General features: G+C 43.3%; 1 protein-coding gene across 1 annotated transcript; it reads right to left on the bottom strand.

Annotated features, from left to right (window-relative positions):
* Nucleotides 1-6,877: 6,877 nt before the first annotated feature.
* Nucleotides 6,878-14,675, bottom strand: LOC131699078 (zona pellucida sperm-binding protein 3-like). The gene is made up of 10 exons (XM_058994818.1): nt 14,570-14,675; nt 14,127-14,311; nt 13,454-13,560; nt 12,937-13,028; nt 12,536-12,716; nt 9,092-9,200; nt 8,805-8,896; nt 7,966-8,051; nt 7,497-7,610; nt 6,878-7,139 (listed from the first exon to the last, which is right to left on the bottom strand). The coding sequence occupies exons 1-10, from the start codon at nt 14,640-14,642 to the stop codon at nt 6,922-6,924; spliced, it is 1,257 nt and encodes a 418-aa protein (XP_058850801.1). The 5' UTR covers nt 14,643-14,675; the 3' UTR covers nt 6,878-6,921.
* Nucleotides 14,676-19,561: the final 4,886 nt, after the last annotated feature.

Below are 19,561 nucleotides of genomic sequence, written 5' to 3'. Positions count from 1 at the left end.
GACACATTTGTTGGTAGTCCTTAGAAAAGATGATAAATAATTGGATTATAGTGATATTTCAAACTAATTGGTTCCTTTAATTAGTATCACACATGTCTCCAATCTTGTAATCAGTCATTCAGCCTATTTAAATGGCGAAAAGTAGTCACTGTGCTGTTTGGTATCATTGTGTGCACCACACTGAACATGGACCAGAGAAAGCAAAGGAGAGAGTTGTCTGAGGAGATCAGAAAGAAAATAATAGACAAGCATGGTAAAGGAAAAGGCTACAAGACCATCTCCAAGCAGCTTGATGTTCCTGTGACAACAGTTGCAAATATTATTAAGAAGTTTAAGGTCCATGGAACTGTAGCCAACCTCCCTGGGCGCGGCCTAAAGAGGAAAATCGACCCCAGATTGAACAGAAGGATAGTGCGAATGGTAGAAAAAGAACCAAGGATAACTGCCAAAGAGATACAAGCTGAACTCCAAGGTGAAGGTACGTCAGTTTCTGATCGCATCATCCGTCGCTTTTTGAGCGAAAGTGGGCTCCATGGAAGAAGACCCAGGAGGACTCCACTTTTGAAAGAAAAACATAAAAAAGCCAGACTGGAATTTGCTAAAATGCATATTGACAAGCCACAATCCTTCTGGGAGAATGTCCTTTGGACAGATGAGTCAAAACTGGAGCTTTTTGGCAAGTCACATCAGCTCTATGTTCACAGACGAAAAAATGAAGCTTTCAAAGAAAAGAACACCATACCTACAGTGAAACATGGAGGAGGCTCGGTTATGTTTTGGGGCTGCTTTGCTGCGCCTGGCACAGGGTGCCTTGAATCTGTGCAGGGCACAATGAAATCTCAAGACTATCAAGGCATTCTGGAGCGAAACGTACTGCCCAGTGTCAGAAAGCTCTGTCTCAGTCGCAGGTCATGGGTCCTCCAACAGGATAATGACCCAAAACACACAGCTAAAAGCACCCAAGAATGGATAAGAACAAAACATTGGACTATTCTGAAGTGGCCTTCTATGAGTCCTGATCTGAATCCTATCGAACATCTATGGAAAGAGCTGAAACTTGCAGTCTGGAGAAGGCACCCATCAAACCTGAGACAGCTGGAGCAGTTTGCTCAGGAAGAGTGGGCCAAACTACCTGTTAACAGGTGCAGAAGTCTCATTGAGAGCTACAGAAAATGTTTGATTGCAGTGATTGCCTCTAAAGGTTGTGCAACAAAATATTAGGTTAGCGGTCCCCATCATTTTTATCCATGCCATTTTCATTTGTTTTCTTATTTACAATTAAAATAAAAAATCAAAAGCAAAGTCTGATTTCTATTAAATATGGAATAAACAATGGTGGATGCCAATTACTTTTGTCAGTTTCAAGTTATTTCAGAGAAAATTGTGCATTCTTTGTTTTTTGTGGAGGGGTACCAACAAATTTGAGCACGTCTGTATATATATATATATATATATATATATATATATATATATATATATATATATATAAGTGTGTGTGTATGTCTGTGTGTCTCAGTGTGTGTGTGTGTATGTTACTGTGTGAGTGTGTATCAATGTGTGTCTGTATCACTGTGTGTGTGTGTGTGCATTTGAACAGAGGCCTGTGCTGATTGGAGTGACAGATGAACAGCGTCCCTACTTTGCCAACCCCACTAACACCCCATCCATCACAGGGCGGAGAATGAATTTGAGTGATCAGATCTGCGCCTCCCCAACTCCCTGCTGCAGCCTTGTCCCTCTTAGGGAGCTGTCTAATAGAATGTTTGTGGATTTGATTATGAGCCGTCTGCCTGCCTGCCTGCCTCCTCGCAACACAATTAAAACATTACTCAACAGCCGGCACACTGCTCCAGCTCTCCTTCGCTGGCTACTTTCAGAGAATTCCAATTATCCTAATGAGAAAAGCAGAGCTCTGAGCAGAAATGCGCTTGAACAGGAGGGCTGCGGATTACCGGAGGGACAGGCAGTCCTGATTTTGCTAGTTTGTTTGAAAAATCCTTTTTGATTAAATGAGTGCCTGCAAAAGGTGTCAGAGTTACAGCACTGGAGGCTGACTTGTCTATTTGACACACATAGCAGGTCTGGCATCTCTATATAGAACCAGCTGGAGAAACTGCTTTGCAAAAACACAGAAGCAAGAACAGCACCATACAGACAGATAGAGCTGATTACTAGGATAGCCAGGCGGTTTGAGTTTGGTTTTGGGGTCTACATGTTTGGACGTTCTTCAAAAAAGCTAAAGGAACCTTTAGAGGAAGCAAAAACTCAGTCAGACACCAGAATGGAAGTGTTAAGTGATATGGAATTGGTCTAGAACAGACTAGAAAATGTAAAGTCCAAAATGTATTTTTGAAGACTTCCTCTATTGCAGTACCTTTTGTCTGACCCATTCCATACAATCACACAAGTGCCTTCTACCTTCTGGAATTAGTTTGTCTCCAGTCAGTTAAAGTCCTCTGTTGTCAAGCTGGCCTCTAAAGTCCTGGTCTCTACACTGTCCTTGAAGTAGTGGCAAGATTAGGATTTTACAGGCTTCAGTCAAGTCTCCCCTAACCCTTCTTTGTTCTGGGCTGAATAGATTCAGTTCCCTCCATCTATCTTTATGAAGCCCTTACTTTCTGAGAGCAGAGTGTCTGTGTGCAGTGTTTCATCAGTAAGCAGTGGTTTAGAACAGGTGACATTAACTAGTGCCTCTCTCAGCCGAGCTCATTTGCCGTTCTGTTATTGAGTAATAACAGAACCTCCATAGAAAACAATGGGAGAGTAGTGTCCGGTTATTGTCTAATATATTTCTATCAATGGGAAGAGTCACACTGGCTGCACAAGTGAGTGAATTTGGAAATGGAATGATTTGGGGTATTTTTTTTTTGCTCACTCTCCCCAGGAGCGTGTGTCTTAGTGTGCAGCAGTGTGGAGTAGTGGTTAGGGCTCTGGACTCTTGACCGGAGGGTCATGGGTTCAATCCCCGGTGGGGATACTGCTGCTGTACCCTTGAGCAAGGTACTTTACCTAGATTGCTCCAGTAAAAACCTAACTGTATAAATGGGTAATTGTATGTAAAAATAATGTGATATCTTGTAAGTCGCCCTGGATAAGGGCGTCTGCTAAGAAAGAAATTATTATTATTATTATTATTATGTGGAAATGGCCATGGACGAAGAGTTAGTTATTGCTGTGTCTGGTGTGACTCCTCGAGCAAAAAACATTTTCTTGCCTCACTTCCAACAAGTGCGTTATACAACCTCTTTTGCCTAGGTAGTTTTGCCGATCCAGTTTTGAATTGCCTCCAACACTACCAGGAGGCAATTCAAAACTGTACAAAGCCAAGTCTTCCTCCTGGTAGACCTGCTCTAGTTCTACGCCCTCCATTTGGTATTTAAATCCAACATTGTTGTGACCAGTAACACTTCACATTCATTAACTTTCATTTGCCACTTTTCTGCTCAGTTGCGTATGGGGTCTAAATACAGTAAAACTTCCATAACAGGAGAGTGTTCTCTATCATACATGTAGAGTCTGCTTGCTTGCCAATTACATTGCTATCCCTGAAGAGATCACCATCCCCTTTTCAGATACATGCAAAGGATTTTAATGAGCTAGCCATCTCACAAATCTATTGTCAAGTACATTGACTGCCCAGTAACCTCACAGAAATGCCTGATTTAAGACATATTTTGGTATTCCTGAATAGATAAGCCTCTCCCTCTTCAAAAATAATATTTTAATATGCAAAATGTCCCAAAAGTGCAGTGGTAAATGTCATCCATTTTCTATGAATGCAGAAAGACTGGGTGGGGTATCATCTTCATTTTATCCCCAAAACGTGTTTCCGTGTCTGTGAATGCCTAGACTGGTAACAGACTGGTATTCATGAAATAGTTTAGAGTTTCAAAGTTTTAATGTATTCCAAATGTTACATATTTAGAAATGTTGCTAAACATTTAACCATTGTCAAAGTCAACATATACATGTCAAATACAGGTCAGCTGTATACATTAATGTAGTACCCATGTTGTCTTTTTTTATTGGTTACAAATGTTTAAACTCATTTAATTGTAAAGTTTAAACATTTAGGAAATAAGATTAAATGTTCCTGCCACAGTCTGTGCTTGTGAGGCTGTCTGACAGGGGTGCTCAGGCCAGGGCTGAGATGCCTCATTGCAGACAGTGCTATTATACCTTCTGAGAGCACAAAACTTACACCAAACTCTTAAAAGAGAAAAAAAGAACATACCACTGGCCTGTAGTTATGTTGTGATTGTACTCGACTGATTGTTCCTGTCCCTGGCTAACTCGTTTTATTTGGGGCAGAATATGCTGTTGCATCTCATTAGATTTCTTCTGTATAATAAAGTCTACAGTGCCACCTAGTGGTAACATTTAGAATCTCTGCTATGCTGTGCCGTGCACTTCAAATGAAATAAAGTGTAAACAAATCAAATGCTTATACAGATGTTCCTTGGTTAAAGTTTTATGTATTCTAACCTATAATATAAATATTTAAATATTTTGTATGTTATCTATAATATAGAAATGTAACAATCCTTACATGTGATTTGTATAAAACCATACTATGATATAAATAAATACATTGTACTGTGGGGATCACCGTGCAGTCAGACCTAGCCTTGTAAGACACCTTACAAACAGCACCTGCTGTTACAAATTCATTACTGGAGTATCAGAACATCTCAATGCTCCAATATTGAATGAATTTTCATTTCTTTATCAGAATAAACCTGGCAATATCCGAGCCTGCAGAAGCCTAGTGGCCAGCTCCTTTTAGTACTTCCTAATTTCAAAGGGATCACAGTATGCAGTCAACTTTCAACACAGAAACAAACAGGCCGGTGAACAGATTGGTCACAGTGAGCCCAGCTGTTTCAGCACCATTCACATTATCTTTTGAACTTCTCTAAACAGGCAATGTAGCACTTTTTTTTTTTTTTTTTTTTTTTTAATTGAACTGCCATATGTCATAACCTCATAGTTAAACAAACTTGGCCCCCACTTTTTTATTCATGTAGCAGATAGTTCCTACTAAAATAAAACCCCAAGGCCAAGTTTGCTCCAATTGTGTCTTGTTTATATATTCCATTTTTACAGGTCTGGCCCAGTTCAGTATCTAACCTGGTCCCTTTTGTAGATCTCACATCCTCATAGGGCTAGCCCCTTTAAGTTTTTTTAGGACAATGTTTTTGGACTTATAGAAATTAAAACAGACACTTAAATATATATATTTTAAAAAAAAATTTGAGAAAAAAAAAACAGGTTTAAAGAAATATTTGTATTTGAAAATAGTCATTTTTATGAGTGTTCTGCTTCAATGTGTTTGCTTAGCTCTTCCAGTACATCTCCTGTGAGCTGAAGGGAGTTCCTTAGCAGAACACACATCACATGAAAGCTAGTTCAATATGCTCACTGGTTTAAAAACCAAAAACAAGGAGAAATTGCCTCATCATGCTGAAAATGAGTCATGATTCGCAGATCACAGTAATGAAATGATGCATATTCCCTCAGTAATTACCGTGTCTCTCTGAATGTGCTAATTGCTGTATTAATTTCCTTCCTTAACATTCTGAAGGCATATTCATCAGTCACACAACAATCTAAACCACTGCATTTACTACCATGTTACACGTTGAGATTGTGTACTTGTTGTATATTGAAGATCCAGCTTACCATTTTATCTGCCCACTATTCCTAGTCAGGGGATAGGAGGTTATCCATTTCTGCAGATAAAGACAACCCTTATTAACTGATCCAAAACAGTGGTTCTGTGAGGGCCAACGGTAGCACATCGACATTTTAAAAGTATAATAACTTAAGTGTAACATTCTCATCTGTTACAGTTAATAGTGTAAGAGATCTCCTAGCAGCAGATGAGTTAATACTGACCTCTCTACTACAGAGCTTGCTTTTTAGTTGAGTGGTTTATCTATGAACCGTATGGTTAGTGGTTCACGTCCAGACCAATTCAATGAGATGTTATTGCTGCAGCTCCCAAAGTGTGAAGGATAAAAACTCCAATCTGATTTTTAAAACATAAAAAAAGCAAACTGAACAAAGTCCTCTGTGCGTCCACAATAAACTACACTGGACTAAAGAGCCTAAAAGGTACAAATGGGAATGCCTTCCTGTAACTTGCAAAACACACATCACAGAAGCATGGGTTTGTCCTATACAGATCTGAAAACAGAGTCTGGTACTTGGGGCTCAATTAAAAACACACAGCAGACAACCCTACTGTTAAAAGGAAGGATTAACAGCAATTACTGTGCACAGAACAGGAAGGACTGTTCATTACAAGGTAAGGGTAGTATTACCGAGACGAAGAGGGTCATTACAATGGGGTCCTCTTTCCTGTAACCCAGTCTGATTCCAATGCAGGGCATAAGATTGGTCTGCGATTTATTACATTACCGTTTGACAAAGCAATGTAAACTGTTAGTCATATCAGATTAGAATGTTAGCAAAAACTAAAGATATGAACTTGAAATGGTATGTATGCCAGCAGGAAAAACTGGATAAATACTGTAATTTCCAAGATGGTAAAAAGCTGAACCATAAAATAGGTGTTTTAAATCTGAAGAGTGCAGTGAGAATAGTAACCTACTTTCAAAACAAAATTCCTAGCAAATCATACAATGTATCTGGGGCAGTTTGAAGATTACACCGACCCCCCCCCCCCCCCAAAAAAAAACAAAAAAAAAAAAAAAAAACAAAGGTTAAAAGACTTAACTTACATTGGGATGTACTTAGCCTAGAACAAAAGAAAGATGGAGAAAAACTGAAGTTCTGAATCCTTAGGGGGTGTCACCGAAATATTGGAGACCTGATTGAAGTGGGTTAGTACAAAAGGAGACTGGAATAAAAAGACCAGAAGTTATACAGATGTTTTATTTCAACATACAAAAGAAATCAGAATTGCCTTGCTGGCGAGGTGTTGAAAACCGTGCCAACTGCCGTGTGCATTTCATCAACGGGGACAGGAACGAGGAGCTCACTGCTGGACTTGGAGCAGAGTCTGGGATGACGCCACACACACGTGTAGTAGCCCAGAGACAGGGCTCCCAGGACAGCCATCAGGAGCAGGGGAGCAGCTAGAACAGGCTGCCAGGCCAGAGCCTGCTGGGGCTCTGGGAGAAGAGAGAGAGTAGGAGGAAGGGGTTAAGAACAAGAAAGGCTGCCATTCTCTCCACAGTGCCTAGTAGCCAATTCAAGAAGGGTTTCTTCCTTTAGGACTTGCAGGGAAGCACACTTGGGACATTGCACTCCCCTTCCGACCATGTCCATTTGTTCCACTAGGAACATTAAAGCTTAGTCACAGCTTTGTGGCAATTCAAGTTCTATGCTATTAACTTTGCAGAAACACAACATGCATGAAGTTCTTCAGAACAACTGTAGGGGAACCTCTACTGTAAAGATCAGGTCATGCAAGCCATTGACAAGGAAGCCAAGTCCACACTGGTTTGGAGACTGCAGGCTGAGCTCACCCTCCAGTGACAGAGCAGGGCTCCTCTGGTAGAATTCCTGGCTTCCAGCAGACAGCTCTTCAGGAAGGATCCTCAGGGGTCCCAGCACTGCAGTGTGTCTCAGCCCTTCTTCAGCTGCTCAGGAGAAAGGGAGCTTGGTTAGAAAACAGGACCTGTTGCTTTACAGCATGCAGGACCAGTCACTACACCAGGGGGCAGGCCAAGAGGGTGCTGGATGAAAACTACCCAAGAGAAGCAAAACTGATGGCAACAGGCCATTGAGCAGAGTACCAGCAAGCAGCCTCTGGTTGGGAGGGGGAATGGTTCTTTTGCAATACAGGCTCTGGCAGACCTATTTGAGCATGCTTTGTTGGCTGCCATCCATTTTAAAAGTCAGTCACTCACCATAGAAGTTAAAATTTAGAACCGTACCAAAAAAAAAAACCCCACACACCACCTGTGTAAACTACATAGAAAGTAGAATTCATACCCGTGTCCCTCCTCTTCCTCAGATTGCAGTTGGAGGTACAGCAGCTGCACACAGAGCTCCGACCAGGGTTATCCAGGAGCTCCCAGCTGGAACACAAGAGCAGGACACTGAACCCAAAGACACAGCAACAGACTTCTACACAGAGCAGTATAATGAAGTTGGTTTCCCCACTCCCACCCAGTTACTAGCATTTCAATGAAATTCTCCATACAACTAAGGAGGCACAGAACTGATAGTGCAGATTAAGAAACTCATCCTGGGTCATTGGTGTTGGTTAACTGGACCTCACATTTGTACACCCACTACATGAAGGTAAAAATGCTGGAGTGAATTGTATGCACTGAAGGTTCCATAATATACCCAGGTTTGTTTAGGATGCACAAGTGGTTCCATAGGGCAGGGTTTCCTCCTGTAATCCTGGTGCTGGGGGGGGGTCCCTGTGTCTGCTGGGTCTCACTTAAATCAAACCATTATTTGAACCAATGTGCTTAAACCTTTAATTGTCTTCATCTCTTTTTTAAAAAAAAAAAAAAAAAAAAAAAAAAGCACCAATTAAGTTACTTCAAAATTGTAGTTGGCTTAAAGGCCTAATTAAGCAATTGAGAACCAAACCACACACACACGGGTCCCCCAGGACCAGGAAACCCCACCTTAGGGACATGTGCACACACCTCATTTCCTCCAGTTACCAACAACCGCAAGAACACATTTCAATAATTCACCACACAACTGTAAGGAGGCACAGAACTGATTGTGTCCCTGTGGTGTTGGTTAACTGGACCTCACAGCCCTGCACTCCCCTTGTACAGAGAGCAGCCTCAGCAGGGTCCAGTCCTTACCTCCTGGTTCTCTGGTTGAAGGAACAGGCTTTCTTGGTGGGGTCATTGAGCTGGGCAGGGTCCCAGGCCAGCAAGTGGCAATGGATATAGACCTAGGAAATATTTGATAAAGGAACACTAATAAAACCAACAACATTTGCTCTAGAAACCAAATTGTTTACAAAAAGGTTATGCACATTACAAGCACCACATCAGATACTCAAAGAATTCATTAAACAAGTAGAGAATCTTGGTAACTACCTGCCCCGAGACTTCCAATACAACAGATTAACCCATCAAATACTCACATCTGTATTCAGTTGTGTAAACCTGAAGGCCTGGACAACCAGACGGATCTCAGAGGTCTGGACTCTGGGCAGAAACCTGGAGTTGCCAGCCTGTCCGTCTACAAAGCATCTGCAAGGAGAAAGAGCACTGAGCAAGGGGAGGCACTGGCCAGGACTCAGGGACTGCAGACAACCACCAGAAGAAAGGAGCGAGCAAGACTTCCTGTGTTCCAGGGAGACTTCCTGTGCAAGATTACATGCCAACCCTTTGTGTGCACTAGTGGAAAGTTTGAACTTAACTTGGGGCTGGTTTCCACAAATCATGGACATCTTACCTAAATTAAACCCCAGCTACAATCTATGCCTTCCCAGTTTAGTTCAGCTGAGCTTTTGCCATGTTCACAAAGCTGACCATGCAACACCCCTTCTTAAATCCAAGCAGGACTGTGCTCCCAAGTGCTAAACTCCACCCTACTGTGCCTTTTGTCCTGCTATGACTGTCTCACATCCCTGTTCTGTCCTCCCATCCTCGTCCTCTGCCCTCCCTCCGCTGCTGCTCCTCCAACCTCATTTCTCTGCCTCTCCCCCCCTCCCGCACACTCTCTGGTGCACTATGGAACTGTCAGTCTTCTGCTAACAAAGCTGATTTCATATCTGCCTTTGCCTCCCACCTCTCGCTCGATTGCCTTGCTCTTACTGAAACCTGGCTGTCCCCTGATAACACTGTTACTCCTGCTGCCCTGTCCTCTCTCTACGTCCTGTCCCATACCCCGCGTCTCACTGGACAGGGAGGTGGGACGGGTCTTCTCTCCCTCCTTACTCTTTTCTGTCCCCTCCGATCTCACCTCACTCTGTCAATACCTTTGAATTTCATGCAGTCCAACTAACCTTTCCCCGTCAACTCCTGCTCATTGTTCTGTACCGCCCCCCTGGGCCTCTCACTCACTTTCTGGATGAACTCGACCATCTACTCTCCTCCCTCCCCTCTGTCTACCCCAACTGTCCTGTTGGGTGACTTCAACATCCATCTCTCCAACCCCAGCCACTCTGCTGGATTCCTCCCTCTCCTGCACTCCTTCGACTTCCGTCTCTCTCCGTCCCCTACTACCCACAAAGCTGGCCGTCAACTGGACCTCACCTTCTCCAGGGCCTGCTGCCCCTCCACCCTCTGTCACCCCCCTGACCTCTCTGATCACTATTTCATCTCTTTCTCCGTCTCTCCCCCCTCTCCTCCTACCCCCACTGTCACCTCTCTCCCCCTCTGTCCTTGCCTCCACTGCTCTCTCTCACCTCCCTCCTATCGACTCCTTTTCACAACTCTCCGTAGACTCTGCTACCTCCACCCTCTTCTCCTCCCTCGACTCCCTCTGGCCCCTCACCTCCCGTCCTGCTCGCCCCTCCCCTCCCCATCCCTGGCTCTCCTCTGCGCTCCGCAAGAATCACACTGCGATCTGCTGAAAAGAAATGGAAGAGAACCAAACTCCCTGCTGCCCTAGACCTTTACCGCACTCTCCTCCTCTACTCTCTCCTCTGCTAAATGTGCTTATTTCCAATCTGTAATCCAAGCCTCCACTAACAACCCACGTAAACTATTCTCTACCTTCTCCTCCCTCCTAAACCCTCCCCCCCTCCTCCTCCCTCCTCCCTCCTCCCTCCTCTACCTCCCCTGACGACTTTGCCTCCTTCTCTAAAATCTCAGATATCCGCAAACTTTAACATCTCTCCCTCCCCAACACCCACTGCAACCCCTACTAACTCACCCTCCTTCTCCACCTTCTTACCCCTCTCAGACTCTGACCTCTCCTCCCTGCTCCAGGGTCACAAACCCACCACGTGTGCCTTGGACCCCCTCCCCTCTCACCTCTTTCAAGCTGCTGCTCTACTCCCCTTCATCTCCTCAACACCTCTCTACTTCCTGGTATCTTTCCCTCTGCCTTCAAAAAAGCCTCTATCACTCCCCAACTCAAAAAACCTACCCTCGACCCCACCGCCCTCCAGAGCTACCGTCCTGTCTCCCTCCTACCCTTCCTCTCAAAAACCCTCGAGCGGACTGTACACCGCCAGCTCTCTGCTTTCCTGTCCAACCACTCTGCTTGACCCTCTCCAATCTGGCTTCCGCTCTGCTCACTCCACTGAAACCGCCCTCCTGTCTGTCACCAACTCACTTAAGTGTGTCCGAGCTGCCTCTCTCTCTCCTCATTCTCCTCGACCTCTCTGCTGCCTTGACACTGTTGATCACTCTATTCTACTATCATCTCTTGCTGACCTGGGGAGCTCTGGTTCTCCTACCTCTCCAACCGTACTTACCAGGTAACCTGGCGTGGAGCAACCTCCACACCTCACCCTCTCTCAACAGGAGTCCCCCCCCCCCCAGGGTCAGTCTTGGGTCCTCTCCTGTTCTCTCTCTACACCCGCTCCCTGGGCCCCCTCATCACATCCTATGGTTCCTCATACCATTTCTATGCTGATGATGCTCAGATTTTCCTCTCCTTCCCCACCTCTGACTCCACCATCTCCTCCCATATCTCTACCCGTCTGTCTGCTATTTCCTCCTGGATGCACTCGCATCACCTCAAACTCAACCTCTCTAAATCTGACCTTTTCTTTCCCTCCTCTGATCTCTCTCTGTTCCTCTGGAATCTACCACACTCTCTCCCTCTTCCTCAGCTAAGAACCTTGGAGTCACCCTGGACCCCTGCCTCGCTTATTCCCAGCACATCTCCACTCTGGCACGCACTTGCCGATTCTTCCTGAACATCCAAAGAAACCGACCCTTCCTCACCAACTATGCTACCCAGCTCCTGGTCCAGGCCCTGGTACTCTCCCGCCTAGACTACTGCAACTCCCTCCTGGCTGGCCTCCCTGCGTCCGCCACCCGTCCGCTCCAGCTCATCCAGAACTCTGCTGCCCGCTTGGTGTTCTCTCTGCCTCGCTTTGCCCACGCTACTCCACTGGCTCCCGATCACCGCTCGCATCCAGTTCAAGACTCTTGTACTAGCCTACAGATGCCTTGACCAGACTGCACCCAGCTACCTCCAGACCCTCATCTCTCCCTACACCCCCACTCGACCTCTCCGCCTGCACTAGAAGACTGGCTCTACCTCCGCTACGCTCCCCTGCCTCCAGAGCCCGCTCCTTCTCCACCCTTGCTCCGCAGTGGTGGAATGACCTTCCTACAGATGTCAGGAGTGCCCAGTCCCTGACCACATTCCGGCACCTCCTCAAGACTCGCCTCTTCAAAGAGCACCTGTAAAACTCCTCTGTACCTCTGGGTTTAAAAATAACTCTACCCAAGCTGCAATCTGTGCATTCCCAGCAATGGCAGTTATTCATTCAACTGAGCTTACGCCATGTTCACCAAGCTGACCGTTCAACACCCCTTCCTAAACCCAAACAGGACTACCAAGTGCTAAACATTCAGATTTAAATAGTGCCTTTACTACACAGCTTGCAGTGAATATCTACCCGTGGTTGGTGATGAGCGGGTAGGTCTGGCTTGAAGGGCTCAGCTCTGGAGTGCTGGCAGCAACACACTCTTCCATGTAGACCATCAGCGGCATGTGGAATTGCTGCTTCACTGCAGCTGCGATGTTGATGGGGGACCCCAGGAAGAACAGACTGGAGGTGCGTGGGGCTGAGAAGTCATCTGAGACAAAGGAGGGGAGCATGAGAACAGAAACCCACCCAACTCATCTCACTAGCCAGCACAGAGAAGCACCAGAGAAATAGATCAAAATATTGTTATACTTAACTAGAGGAAGTGACCCAGTGAGCACCACAGGCTGCTCCCCCTGCCAGGTTAGGGTTGCACTGGACACCTTTCTAAGCCAATAGACCAAGTGTACATTGCAGGACAGCAAACTCACCATTCATAATCCCCATGGTAAACTCCAGCTTCCCAAACCCAGAGGCATCCCCAAGTGCAGGGTTATACACTGGAGGAGTCCAGCCAGCAGGTCTGGAGAACACAGGTAGAAAGCTTTAGTTAGAACAGCAACACAACAAAACAATTTGCATTCAGCAGAAGACACTGAATTGTAAACAGTTTATTGGCAATATTTAATGCAAACTTACTCTTGCTGCCTTCACAGTAAGGAAGCTGGTCCAGAATTCCTAATGCAGTAAATCATTTGATGTCACAAATAACTTTCAGCGCCATAAAATGGGTCTTTAACTGCTCCCCATTGAAGGCAATAACTCCAATTATATAATACAGTAAAAAAATTGCAAAATTAAGTTCTAAAAAATTAATCCACAAATTACATACTGTTAAGTCAAGTGTCAGACATTATGAAATACTCAATTGAATACATGAACAGCCCAGAGGCTTTTAACACATCTTCATAGGAGTTACAGCATGTTTAAGCCAAGTCCAGCACTCACTTGGTATAGGTGCACACAATAGCCTGACTGAATGGAGTCTGGTAGAAGCCTCTCTGGGTGGGCTTGTAGGTCAGCACATTCATGTAACTGGTAACATTGGCAGTAACCTGAGCAAAACATGGATAAAAAGATTTAAAACACTTCATCTGCAGTTCAAGGGTAAGACACACCTCCAGGTTAGCCTTTACAAGACTGGGGTTAAGGCACACACTGCATGTCAACAGCCTGAAGCCAAAACAATGCATTTAGTTTAAAGAAAAGAGTATAAAACACACAAGAATTTACCCTTATTTACTTCTTAGCAGACATCCTTATCCAGGGCTACTTACAGTCAAACAAATACATTAAGAATCACAGTACAAGTAGCTTAATGCAATTAAGAGCAAAATAAACACAATGGCTTTGGTTCTAGCAAGTATGACAATATACAGCTGCCAATACGTTTGTATTGCTTAGTTATGCAACACATACTAGCGTCAATGACAACTGAAATATTCGTTTTTAAACATGCCTTTACAACCACAGCCAATATTGCATTAGCAGTGCTAGAAAAAGCTTCCGAGTACAAGGTGTATGTTTATACAAGCGTGTACAGCGTAATACGGGGCAGTGGAATTAGAGCTCGGACGCTTCTTACGTGAACCCAACATACAAGCCCTTAGAAGCCACTTACCATGCGCATAAAGCGGCAGTCCAGCAGCCCGTACTGGAACACCACCATGTTATTACCGGCGCTGCTGCTGGATGGAGGACAGGGTCCCAGCAGGAGGCCACTCGGGTCCAGAGGCAACGCCGGTCGAGAGTAATCCAACAACACCCTCACAGCCACCGAGTCCACGCCGCAGGCTGTACTCACAGCTACAGGGGAAACGGGTTTGGAATAAAGCGGAACATACAACTATTTTGTTAAAGGGTTCATGTAATGAAAGGTTTAATTTTGTACCTGAATACTCTTTAAAATAACCAAATACGCACTACTAAGTGTTCCACAAAAGGACATAATGTCTGGATAGCACTAAAACGAGTATGTTAACACACCAACATTATTTACCGGTAGTCAGTGCTACCAAAACATAAGGCACAAAACACACTAACCCCGCCAGTAGCCCACATTACCTTCCTGCGGTGCAGCAAACGGTACACAGCAAAGCGCAAACACGACACATTTCCACAACAACCCTGCCATCATCTTTCAAACCAACAGTTACCTACCAAACAATACCGTCCAGGTGCTTTTCTAGTGACATTAATTAGAGTGATTTGGCAATTAACATTGAGTGGACCACTGACACAGGTGTGACGAGTTGTACCATTGCGTGGGTGCCTGCCTATACCACGCACACTCCAGAAAAAACACTCAACAGTTAACATCAATTAAAAAATTGGGCAGACCTTATTGCCTTGTTAACACTCCAGGTTTCGTTGCTGGAGTTCACATTGAACTTATTTATACGGCGCAATTATTTACATGTGTGCGCCTGCCTGCATTAACCGAGATCGCGAGGCTACAATATGTTTCTACATTCAATCCACAGCGACAAGGGACTGATGTTAAAAAAAAAACAAAAAAAAAACACCTAGACCAGCCTACAATTAAGCAATATATTTAATGTAAAGAAAACGTTCATTTCTTACTTTCTCAAGCTGCTTCTGTATGAACATGTTACAGTCAGTCACGATTCGGTCAGTCGCTGACACAAATAACATTTCGTGATTTGAGCATTTATTATCAAAGAACGAAATGCAAGGTTATTTCGGTCTTTGAGCAAATTATTTTGGTCAAAGTGCAAAATGGAAAATATCAAACAAGCAAAGATAGAAACATAAAAGAAGAGACAGCTTCTTCGGTCTTTGAGTAAAGAGATATAATCAAATTGGTGAATGTGCTTTGAGAAAATGCACAGTTCATGAACGGATTTTGAGGATTCAAGGCTCCATTTCTTTCAAGTGCAACAACTTCTGTCAAACAAGAAGTGCTTCTGTGCGCGAGGGCGTGCAACGCACTTCTAAATGCCACAGCATCACGTCTTGCAAAAACAAATACAAATACAGTGATGTGTAGGCCTATGTTTCTATATCTAAACTGGGATTTTTTTAATGAGCTCTCATTATGGTTTCTTATATTATCTAATTTGATTGAACTACTTTAATTTATTATTTGTTTATTTAGCAGACGCTTTAATCCAAGGCGATTTACAGAGACTCGGGTGTGTGAACTATGCATCAGCTGCAGAGTCACTTACAACTACGTCTCACCCGAAAGACGGAGCACAAGGAGGTTACGTGACTTGCTCAGGGTCACACAATGAGTCAGTGGCTGAAGTGGGATTTGAACCGGGGACCTTCTGATTACAAGCCTATTTCTTTAACCACTGGACCACACAGCCTCCTAATTTGACCTGCCTGTTGTTATCTAAACAATTAAAACGGTGTTATAAAACGAGGCTCAGTAGCTCAGTGCTCTCAATATGGTTTATTTTGAAAATGTTCATTTAACAAAGTTGTCATCATCTAAAATAAAAACATTTAAGAAGGGTTTCTTGCTGTCAAGCAGTCTCCGTCTTTATTCCACAAGCCACTGTCTGGTGCTGATGGGGTCTGCATACCCATTTTTCTAAAAAGTGGTAGTTCACCGCTTTCTTTAATTTCTGAGAACATTAAACGATCAATAAGCATATTTTTTTCTTTCTTTCTTTCGCTTATAAAACAGTGATTAGACGAACATGTTTAGACATTTGATTTTGCAGTTTAAATACTTTGTATACAATAGTCTTATAATATGAATAAAGTTGCTTTTTTTTAGTTGTTTCCTCAAAAACGGTAATTTCTAAATAACAATGCGAGAACATTACGAACGCTATTTCAAATTCGCTTGAAGTTGAGTGTTTGAGGTCACTATCCTGCTAAATTGGTTGTGCTAACTTCCTGCATAAATAATAAATACTTAAATAATAAATCTATGACGTGTCTCTCATAAATGACATTTACGGATTTCCTGTTCATTCAATATTCGCAATTTGAGCAACATAATTTACTCAAAGACCAAATTAACATTTCATTTCGTTCTTTGCTAATTTGTAAATGCTCAAATCCCGATTTTTTTTTCCTCTCGGCGATTGACCGAATCCTCACCGAGTGTAATATGTACACCAGTGGTATATATTTTGTGTAACTATCGGTCTTGTCTAATAACGTGCATATTATATATATATAAAAAAAAGATAATGCGTGGGGAACACCCTACATTATCTTGTCGACGTGACCGATATGAGAAATAATAAATACAAAAAAAACAAACATCTATTAACTAATATATGGTTAATAAGAATGGCATGTGCATTTTAATATTTAGTAGCAGCTGTTTTTATTATCTGGATGGATACTGTCTAATTCTTTATATTGTATAATTATTGTATACATATTTATAAATGTGTTAAGTTAATCATATTGTTATTGCTCTTCAAAAATTCTGATTTGAACCAACACTACTGAAAATAACTGGAAGCAAAAATCTGTCAACTTGTGAAGAGGTTGAAACTTACAGCATGTCTGCAGTTTGAACAGGTAGGCTATGAAACCAATGTAATACTATTTGACATTGTCTGCAATCCATTGTTTCAGCTGATAAGGGGGCTGCTAACACACTACCAACATAGGCATCCAACAGGAAAGTGTTAGCTGCCCAGTGCAGCAACACAATGGATTTGCTGTACAACAAAACTGTCTCCAGGGGGAGCCAGCTTAATCATTTCATCATTTCTACTGAAGATACCTTTCTGCCTCCAGCCCCAATTTTAATATACAGGGATCCATCCAAGAAGGAGCATCCTGCACCATGTAGGGATCTCCCAAAATTCTGGGATTCAGTGAATTAGAGATACTGAAACTCCGACATCAACCCTGTTCATTTTCACATATACAGACATGCTCAAATTTGTTGGTACCCTTACAGCTCATTGAAATAATGCTTCATTCCTCCTGAAAAGTGATGAAATTAAAAGCTATTTTATCATGTATACTTGCATGCCTTTGGTATGTCATAGAATAAAACAAAGAAGCTGTGAAGAGAGATGAATTATTGCTTATTCTACAAAGATATTCTAAAATGGCCTGGACACATGTGTTGGTACCCCTTAGAAAAGATAATAAATAATTGGATTATAGTGATATTTCAAACTAATTAGTTTCTTTAATTAGTATCACACATGTCTCCAATCTTGTAATCAGTCATTCAGCCTATTTAAATGGAGAAAAGTAGTCACTGTGCTGTTTGGTATCATTGTGTGCACCAAACTGAACATGGACCAGAGAAAGCAAAGGCGAGAGTTGTCTGAGGAGATCAGAAAGAAAATAATAGACAACCATGGTAAAGGTAAAGGCTACAAGACCATCTCCAAGCAGCTTGATGTTCCTGTGACCTGGAGTTACCAGCCTGTCCATCTACAAAGCATCTGCAAGGAGAAACACGAGCACTGAGCAGGGGGAGGCACTCACCAGGACCGGAGTCAAATATTATTAAGACGTTTAAGGTCCATGGAACTGTAGGCAACCTCCCTGGGCACGGCCGCAAGAGGAAAATCGACCCCAGATTGAACAGAAGGATAGTGCGAATGGTAGAAAAAAACCAAGGATAACTGCCAAAGAGATACAAGCTGAACTCCAAGGTGAAGGTACGTCAGTTTCTGATCGCATCATCCGTCGCTTTTTGAGCGAAAGTGGGCTCCATGGAAGAAGACCCAGGAGGACTCCACTTTTGACAGAAAAACATAAAAAAGCCAGACTGGAATTTGCTAAAATGCATATTGACAAGCCACAATCCTTCTGGGAGAATGTCCTTTGGACAGATGAGTCAAAACTGGAGCTTTTTGGCAAGTCACATCAGCTCTATGTTCACAGACGAAAAAATGAAGCTTTCAAAGAAAAGAACACCATACCTACAGTGAAACATGGAGGAGGCTCGGTTATGGTTTGGGGCTGCTTTGCTGCGCCTGGCACAGGGTGCCTTGAATCTGTGCAGGGCACAATGAAATCTCAAGACTATCAAGGCATTCTGGAGCGAAACGTACTGCCCAGTGTCAGAAAGCTCTGTCTCAGTTGCAGGTCATGGGTCCTTGTGGCAAAGTGCCCCGCCCCTGTGTGCATTTGTGTGTTCTGTGTTGTATGTATGCGTGCGTATGTTAATGTTGGTGTATAGATTGGTACACGGGATATAAACGGGTCTGTGTTTCACGTATATTTAAAAAGTGTAGATTTGTATGTAGGCACGAGGAGGGCACAAATCACTTCACGTGCAGGTTAAATGTAATATGTGAGCACGGGGTTGCACAGAATTAATTCACGTGCTGGGATTCAAGTGAATAATTAATTAGTAATTGAATCCCAGCACAACAGTATAAATAGGCACATTTTTAGTCAGTCAGGGTTCGGTGTTCGGAAGAGGAGAACGGGTGAGAGAGAGAGGAGAAACTAGAAAGTAAAAACGTGGAAGATAAGTGTTTGTTCTCACCGTGTTTGTTTGTCTGTCCGTGCACCGTTTGTTTAGTGTTAGTCCGTTTTGTCTGTCTGTTTATTTTGGCGTCAAGTGCCGTGGGCTGTTTTGTATTCCGTTGGTTAAACCTTTTATTTTGTTATTAAACGCTGAGTGCAGCCATTGCACTCAGCTCATCACAACCACTGTCTGTGTTTGAATTCCTGTCTGGTCTGACGCAACCCACTCTGGCCGTCTTTGTGACAGTCCTCCAACAGGATAATGACCCAGAACACACAGCTAAAAGCACCCAAGAATTGGACTATTCTGAAGTGGCCTTCTATGAGTCCTGATCTGAATCCTATCAAACATCTATGGAAAGAGCTGAAACTTCCAGTCTGGAGAAGGCACCCATCAAACCTGAGACAGCTGGAGCAGTTTGCTCAGGAAGAGTGGGCCAAACTACCTGTTAACAGGTGCAGAAGTCTCATTGAGAGCTACAGAAAACGTTTGATTGCAGTGATTGCCTCTAAAGGTTGTGCAACAAAATATTAGGTTAGCGGTCCCATCATTTTTGTCCATGCCATTTTCATTTGATTTATTATTTACAATATTATGTTGAATAAAAAATCAAAAGCAAA

This window comes from Acipenser ruthenus, chromosome 21, assembly GCF_902713425.1.
Source record: "Acipenser ruthenus chromosome 21, fAciRut3.2 maternal haplotype, whole genome shotgun sequence".
NCBI lineage: Eukaryota > Metazoa > Chordata > Actinopteri > Acipenseriformes > Acipenseridae > Acipenser > Acipenser ruthenus.
The sequence above is the reverse complement of the archived record's forward strand: the minus strand, read 5'-3'. Positions and strand labels throughout refer to the sequence as shown.

Excerpts from the sequence above, each read along its gene's own strand:
- LOC131699078 (XM_058994818.1), bottom strand. The coding sequence starts at position 14,642 with ATGATGGCAGGGTTGTTGTGGAAATGTGTCGTGTTTGCGCTTTGCTGT. Across the intron at positions 13,561-14,126 it reads ACTGCCGCTTTATGCGCATG|GTTACTGCCAATGTTACCAG; the intron begins GTAAGTGGCTTC and ends TGTTTTGCTCAG. Across the intron at positions 13,029-13,453 it reads ATTGTGTGCACCTATACCAA|ACCTGCTGGCTGGACTCCTC; the intron begins GTGAGTGCTGGA and ends TGTGTTCTCCAG.